The 8,586-nt window shown below is 30.4% G+C and overlaps 1 protein-coding gene across 13 annotated transcripts in view; it reads left to right on the top strand.

The window, feature by feature from the left end:
* LOC108690610 (ubiquitin carboxyl-terminal hydrolase 45) overlaps positions 1 to 8,586 on the top strand; it is an 18,705-nt gene that overhangs the window by 2,617 nt on the left and 7,502 nt on the right. For 4 of the 13 annotated variants that reach the window (XR_001931904.1, XM_018197988.1, XM_018197983.1 and 1 more), the window contains 5 exons: positions 4,160 to 4,324; positions 4,710 to 4,858; positions 4,931 to 5,118; positions 7,277 to 7,433; positions 7,615 to 7,782. Coding sequence is in view for 12 of the 13 variants with exons in the window: in XM_018197988.1 (XP_018053477.1) it covers positions 4,240 to 4,324; positions 4,710 to 4,858; positions 4,931 to 5,118; positions 7,277 to 7,433; positions 7,615 to 7,782 (747 nt within the window). In the remaining variant the exon portion in view is untranslated. Of the gene's footprint in view, positions 1 to 4,077; positions 4,325 to 4,709; positions 4,859 to 4,930; positions 5,119 to 7,276; positions 7,434 to 7,614; positions 7,783 to 8,586 lie in introns of all 13 variants that reach the window. The other 9 variants (XM_018197993.1, XM_018197992.1, XM_018197987.1 and 6 more) reach the window with 8 other exon arrangements.

The raw sequence follows: 8,586 nt of genomic DNA, 5'->3' as shown, positions 1-8,586 counted from the left end.
TATATATTTAATTGATATTTAAATTTATTATGTCAATACAATAAATTTAAATATTTAAGTATCAAATATATATTTAAATATAATATTTAAATATTTCCAAAGTATTAGAAAAATAGCCTTTAAAATATTGCTGATCATAATCCTTCGATTGAACAGCAATATTTAAAAAGATTTCAGCTATTTCTGTAACTTTTTGGTAATATTTCAAAAAGATTGCAAATTCTTTCTGTAACATTTCGGCAATCTTTCAACAAGGTTTCATGTGCAAGCATCGCGGACATTTTGCTATTCCAAACTCCAGAGCTGTCTCAGAAATAGAAAATATTGCAAAAATATTGCAGACATATTTAGCAATTTTTATGAAATATTCCACTTTTCAGTTGGAATATTTCTGAGATATTTCTGAAAATTTTTCGATGTATAGGAATGTAATAAATAATGTTGTATTAATATTGAATCAACATTTTAGAAACGTTGAATTATAACAACATAAAATGTTGAAAAAACATTACAGAAATGTTCTAATTTTCGTTGAAGTAATGTTTTACAATATAAACTTCTGAGAATATTAGATTTCTGAATAAATTTTTACACAAAATATTTTAAAATACATTTCATTTGCTTTCATCACAGAATACGAGTATATATATCTGTCCCTAAATCCGACCTTTGCCTGGTTTCGGAAATTTGTATTTTAGAGCAGAGAACTTGTTTTAAAATAGCGAATTTGAGACCGCAGCGCATACTTGCATCGCAGTATTTCGTGGCTGTGACAGATTTCCTAATCTCAATAGTCGTCAACTTTACGATATATCTACACAATTTGAATAACCGCATAAACGTATGCATAAAATTATTCAATCACATTTTACATGTGATTTATAAGAGAAATGCAATTGGATAATTCTCTTTATGTATATGTTTATGTGCGATTATGTGGATATACATATCTTCTTACCGCTTAATATCTCGGTTTGTGAGAAGGGAGGGAGGGACAGAGTGACGCTTTTTTCTTGTGAAATCTTTATTTTTATGCAAAAATGTATTGATTGATCTATTTTTATGAAAATTTTAGATGACCGGGATATTCAACCTTTACCTTATTATTTAATTATTTGTTATTATTTGCGATAATTTCATGAAATTTTCAGATAGTTATTGTACATACTTGTGGCATATGTGAAATAATCATAAATAAAAAGAATATTTTAATCATGGAAATATATAAACCGGTTATTTGTTGATAATTTTTTAATAATAATTTTTTTTAATTACGTTCACGTTATCTTTCAAATAAAAGATCAACCCAAAATCTCTTTTTTTATATATATTTTTAAAATTTATACATTCTTTAATGCATACATGCAGCTGCTAATAGTCTATCGTAGTTTCGTTGTGCACTTTATTTTTGTTGTGCACAATCGTATCAACTTGAGGTCTAATTGTAGTACCGTTTTCGATATATGACATTTTGGACTTTACAGCACTTTACACAACACTTTACACAACTAATATAATTAGACGAGGTTGTTCCACCTTTTGGTAAATTTTATCTATTAGGTAAATCTGGCAACCCGCGCATGTGATTGGGTAATTTTACCCAACAGGTAAAATTTATCAAAAGATAGAACAACTGGCCCTTAATGATCTAGTTTCCACCGAGGATTTAATCTGATCAGAATGTAAAAACCAACCAATTACAATCAAGTATTCCCTTATTAGGATTCCACACAAACTTGCACCATAGTAATATTCTCTGTCGGCACCTTTGATGTTAGTGTTTCTCAAAATGTGTGCATGCGCGAAATAAGTTCCCCAGTAGCGTCATCTGAATTTCTTTCTCAGTTGTTTTTTATTTTTCCGCTCTCTCTCTCTCTCTCTCTCTCTCTCTCTCTCTCTCTCTCTCTCTCTAGGTCATTTGTACATTAAAGTTTAATCTAAATGTAATAAAACTAAAAGAAATAGATTTATAATTATAATGCACTACAAAATAAAAAAAATATAAAAATAAGAAGATATAAAATATTATATAAATGTTGTACAATACAAATATTATACTGTAAAATATTTCATTTAACGACAGCAACACACGATGCTTGTTTTTTTGCTAAATCGCGTGTTTTAATAAATTATTAGAATTGCACTACATAAAAGCAGATTTTTTAGCTAAAACGAAAGCAATTCAGGAAAATAAACAACGTATTTAAATCGTTAAAGAAACATATTTAAATGGCCCTGAAAGAGAGAACGAAAAAAGAAAGAAGTGAGAAGTTTAGATGACGTTAGATGACTGGGCAACGTACTTATTTCACGCATGCGTATTCCATTTTGGGAAACAAAATCAGGAGAGTTGCGCTACTGTATATACTGTGCTTGCACAGCTGCATAACCATATGTATAAAGAAAATCATTCAATTTTACATTTGTTTTTATAATAGAATGTGATTGGATAATTTTTTGTGTAGAATGCCTTACAATTGAACAATAGGAGAATGCTCGACTGTAGATGATTGGTTCTTACATTCTGATCTGGATTAAACCCTCGGTGGAAATTGGGTCACTGTCAAAAATTTATCGCTGTTAACCAATTTATATGAACGACATATCAAATCACATGATTCGTTTGTCGCGAGCGACACCATGCATGAACATGTACCTTAAACTGTAAGAAATTGACCAATTAGAGCTGCCGCACATAAAATTCCGTAACAGTATGCATAAGATGCAAACTTAAGGCGATGAGTCAATTAGGATACTGCTTTAGATAGTAATCTAACAGAAATGGAAATAACAGTAAACTTATCCATAATCTTGCAATAAGATAAATTTTATTTTAGTTGAAACTCGCCTTATGGATAAGGTTACTACTATTTCTATTTTCGTTAGAGTACGTAGATCTAAAGCAATATCCTGATTGACTCATCGGCTAAGTTCACGTCTTAAAACAAAGAGCTCCGCACAATGAAAGGAATCGGGAATAGAGGACAGAGAATAAAGGACATTCTACAATGTGTTGCAAACAACCGTTGCCAATTGAAACGTTTATCGCGACAATTAATCAGAAATATAAATAACGTTTCTAATTGATTGTTGCGATCAAATTTTCAACTGACAACAGGTGTTTGCAACGCATTGTAGAATGCCTTTAAGAATTTCAACCTATCAGTGTATTCCACAATACATGATTTCTGAGGTTGAAATTCTTATTCTCTGTTCTCTGTTCCTTTTATTGTGCGGAGCTCTTTAGATTGGAGTCCCATGAGATGGATGGAACCGCATATCGCGTAATCAATCAATAATCAGTAAAACGCGAAACCACAACAGATTACTTCTGATTGGATTACTTCTGATTGGTTACGCGGTTACGCGCAATACGCGATAAATATACCTCATGGGAGCCTTACTGTTATAGAAATTTTATATGCGTCAGCTCTTGGGTGAAATCACGGTATACAATAAGCGCTATTCAAAATAACGCAGAATAACGCTGATTGCTTCTACGACACATTCTCTATTTTGCAGTCTTTTCCGCACCACGTGATTTTACTCTTAATCCGAATCTACTAATAAGTTTTAAGCCGTAAGAAACTGATCAACTGCAGTCATATGCGAGGAGAATAATTGATTGTAATTCGTCCATTATGGCTTAAGGCTTAAAGGTGTCTTTTCATTGCTGCTCATTTTCGGCGTCAAAATAAGTGAAATTAACGAATATCAAACATCAATTTTGACTTATTTTAAGATGCTGAAAATGAGTATTGAGCGTAGATTTACAAAATAGATGGAGCATTTATGCGAGAGAAGCTGAAGACCACATTGAAGGACAGTTCTACTCTAGACATAGTTGTTTCTTTCTTTTATACTAGCGGTAGGGGACTAATCAGCTTGATCCAACTCTCGAACTTCTATCTTCGTTGCTCTCGGCCACTTTCCAGCTTGCCGCGGCGACCAATCGATTCACTATTAGAAAAGAAGAAAACTACTCCGCGATTATTTCTTTCTCTTTCTATCAAGTCTTCAGCTTCTCTCGTATGAATGCTCATTGCTTCATCTATCTTATAAGTCTATGGTGTCAAGCATCAGCATGAAAAGGCACCTTTAAGTAGAACGCAGCCCAGTTTCCACATGGTTTTTTTGTACACGCAAACGTCACAATAAGGGTTTAACTGACGTGATCTGTGGAGCGGCGAACACGGACGTGTACGCGACGACGAGAACGTTTACGAGTAGCGCGGCGAGATGAGTAAAAAGCGGAATAGGCAACCGGACGCGAATCCCGACGTCAGTGAGGCCTCCACAGAGTCTTGTGAGGAGACAAGCTCAGGTTAGAGACGCGTGTCTCCCAGAGTTTCTGATATCTTTGAAATTATTTTGGACTGCCCAGTTTCCTTATTTTTTCATTTTTAATTTTTTATGTTCGCTTTGGTTTCTCTGATCCCTAAGGATATATCTTTGAATTTTCAAAATAGAGTTAATAGCAAATCGAGCAACTTAGAAATTTAGCAACACAAAGCAAATTTAGAAATTTTAAAATCGAAAGATTTAACATCCGAATACTTAATAATTTAATACTTAATAATTTAATACTTAATAATTTAAAAACAAACATTTTATAATTTAACACATTCAAAAATGTTTATAAAATCTTTAAAAAGACATTTAAGTTGAACTTATATTTTATTATAAGAGTAATATTAATTGACTGTTAGCAGGTGCAAAATGTCCGCACATAGCAAAGGCCATTAACCTGAACAAAGTAAAAAAAAATCTAAAAAAGACTGGTATATTAAGCAAATGTTCCATGTGCAAAAAACTAGAGATGGATCTCAAGACAGCAGAAGAGATTGTAAATGATATTGTAAACACAATTATTTGATTGAAATAGTATACTAGGTGTTAAAATCTAATATAAAATTATTTATATTTGCAGTGTGATATTTCAAAGCCCTTGTGGATTTGCTTGCAATGTGGAGAACAAGGCTGTAGTAAAGAGGAAAAGCAGCATGCCTTTGAGCATTATAGGAAGCCTCATAGCGACTGCCATTGCATGGTGACGGATTCTTACCATTGGAGTGTTTGGTGCTATCAGTGTGAAATTGGAGTTCATCCTAACAGTAGGTGAGCTAAGTGATAAACTGTTTTAATGTATTAGGTGTAGAAATAAATTATCCGATATTTTTTATGAAATTCAATATTTATTGTCCAAATGTACACTATCAAACATTTCTGGATACCACCAAAATTAGTTCAACAAAATATCCAGCAATCTTTGAACATCCTTGAATTTTAGAATTATCCTGGAATTTAATATATCTTGAAAAACTCCTGAAATACCTGTACAATTTCAGGACTGACCTATAATTTTTGTTATTCTTTTATTTAAAAAAATCGAATCATGAAAAAAGAAAGAAATAAGAAATATTTCTTGCTTATGTGCAAGAATTATGTAATGATGAATTTTATAATCATTGTAGAATCATTGAAGCTTTAAAAGCAAGTATGTACATTGAAAATTAGACTAATAACTTAATAAAACATCAATTGATTAATAAGTATTTATATAGTGATGTTTGTGATATGTTAATAAAGAGAAAAGTTATGTTTGGATATAAACATTTTCTTAAAGATACAATAGACAAGTTATTAATAAAAAATTTGAATTTAATGTCTATAATTATAAAATCGTTTGTGTTGAATGTTCATTTATTATTTATAAAGCAGCTATTATTTATGAAGTAATATTGTTTCAAATTTATTTGCGTTTTAATTAATTTGCCATGGAATTCTAAAATTTGAATATAAAAAGACATAATTTTTGCGTGAATAAATGAAAATTAATCAACTGATGAAGATTAATTGATTTTTAAAAAAATCAAGATTTTTACCTGGAATATCTTAGAATTATCCTTGAATTGATTAGCCAAATATCAGGATACTCTGATTCAATATATCTACTTAATCAGGTAGATATCAGGATATTAAGTGAAATAGACGTTTAACTGTAAAATACTTCAAACAAATTTATCTATTTTAATAAAAATGAAATATAATTATTTGTCAAACTTCTCATAAAAAAAAAATTACCTTTCACTAATAAAACACGTTTAATCAATCGTGATATTCTTTCTACAAATTTCTTTTGAAATAATTGTTTCCAAATTGTTGATGAAATTTTATAGTCTTTGCAAGCAAAGACTATAAATCTTTTTATCGTGCTGAAATCTATGGTTGATATTCATAATCGATTTTTATATTTTATTATATTAAGATTACTTTAAGTATAATTTTAAGATATAAACCAGTTGTCACATTATTTGAAATGCCCTTGAAATAAGAACAGACTATGAATGATATTTCACGGAAATTTTTCTATAATTCGTGATCGTAGTTTCGATGGCACAATTTCGTCGCTTTTTTGTTATCACAATTCGACAACCAATGATTTTAATCTGATACTCTAAGTCGGTAGTTACTCACTGAATTATCACGAATTCTCTCTTAATGTAAGTTGGGTACCAGGCACGAGTGAGCGTGCCGTTCTTCATTACTCCTTTAAATCTTGAATAATTATTCTCCATATTTCTTTAATACGACGGACGACAGCCGACTGCTCAGCTCCGCATAGACGGTGGGGATGGGTTATTCGAAGCGGGAGTGAATCGGAAGGCGAGAGAACAAATAAGAATTACTTCCTTTAATAGTAAGAAAATGATAAACATATATTTGATATTTGAAATGAGAACAATTATAAGAATCTACTCAAGTGCGCAATTCCGTAATTACAATTAGTCATCTCAGTGCGAATATGAGCTCGTTATTATCAGAAGTTATCGAATCGCGTAGCACAAAATAGGAACAAGCGATTATCGCGAGAGTTATTACAAATTCATTGATTGATCCATATGATACATTTTTCATATATTAGTTGATCGTATGATACATTTTTTTAGCATATTGACTAGCTATAGGATAGAAAGATTTGAGAACCTCTCTGTCTTACAGTCAATCAACAGCTTTGTCATATGACACATGAAATATTAACTTATGAATATCAGTCTATATTTTGCCTGAAAAGTTGAGGAAAATATTGAAAAATAATAGAAAAAATATATTACTTTCCTATAATTGAATTATACTTATATGTTTCAACATTAAATATAAAATTTTATAAAAAATAATTTATATTTATATTTGCATACACCTAATAAGAAGCATGTTTATGTTTACAAATGTATATATTTGTTTTACTTTTTTTTATATTTATTTTACTTTTCAGGAAAAAACTCCTAGAAGCTGTAGAGTTTATCAAAAAATATGTTAATATACCACAAATATCTCAATTGAAAATGCCAGCAATTCAGTGCCAAAAAGAGATGATAATCGACGTACAGGAGAAAGAACATAAAATATTGAATAATCTTCCTAAAGTCGGAGTATGTGAATTATATGATACATCCTTTTTTGTATAATTTAATTTCAGGTTGCTCTTCTTAATCTTTTTTGCCATGATTTTATAATTTCTTTTTTAATATATAACGCAATAATGAGATAAATTGTATAATAATGTTAAAAATATTTATTTTAATTAAGGAATTTTTTAATTATGCATTATAGGGCTTAGCCAATCTAGGAAACACGTGTTTTTTCAATGCTGTACTTCAATGTCTAGCGCAAACACCTTACTTAGTGAAAGTGCTGGATGACTTACGTATACCTGGGCAGAAATTTGTCTTACCAGGTGGAAAGCACAAACCTGTCGATGCTGAGGAGGAAGTAGAGTTGGTATGTTTACCTCTCATCAAAATTGTCTTTTATTATTTCAAGATTTTTGTGGGATGTTTAATATTACAACAGTTGCCTAAGGAAGAAGCAAAAAATCCAGATTTGCTTCTTAGATTTATCATTCTGCATATATGATAATAGCAATTTTTCTATGGGAAGAAATAATTTTACTACAACAGTAACAATGTTGAAAATGTAAATTAATCTCAAGATAATTGAAAATAAGCAAATTGTATTCTGCGTCATTTCTTGAAAGACGAGAGACCTCTCAACAAACAACAATACATCTATCTGTCTCACAAAAACATGTTATGCAATTTTGTGTATCATTGTTCGACTATGCTGATGTTGTATATATTCTTTGTCTCAATCAAAGTTGTCTTTGTCGAATCTAAATAGTTTAAAATTCTTGTTTTCGTTTTTCTTATGTCGTTCTTCTATCTCTATTAGAAAATATGATTATTACTCCTTTTCTGGATGATCAAATATCTTCCAATGTTTTATAATTCATTTGTTGTTTAACCTACAATATAATATTCTTCGTACTAATATCTCTAGATATTTTTGTGAATTAATAATGTTTTAATGCGGATTCTCATTCAGGTTTTCTTTCAAATATTCGTCAGCAATGTGAACTCTCATGAACTACTCATTAGATATCAAAATTTCCAAGTACTTTCTCATATACTGCAGTAATATTTTTTTAATGCTTTTCCATTAGCTTTACATTCTGAACTAAATCTGTCTAATCTGTAAATTTCGTTCTGGAGTAACTAGATATATTATATAACTATATAATATATT

Source organism: Atta colombica, unplaced genomic scaffold (assembly GCF_001594045.1).
Source record: "Atta colombica isolate Treedump-2 unplaced genomic scaffold, Acol1.0 scaffold332, whole genome shotgun sequence".
NCBI classification, from domain to species: Eukaryota; Metazoa; Arthropoda; class Insecta; order Hymenoptera; family Formicidae; genus Atta; species Atta colombica.
Note: the sequence above shows the minus strand (reverse complement) of the source record. Positions and strands in the feature narration are given on the sequence as shown.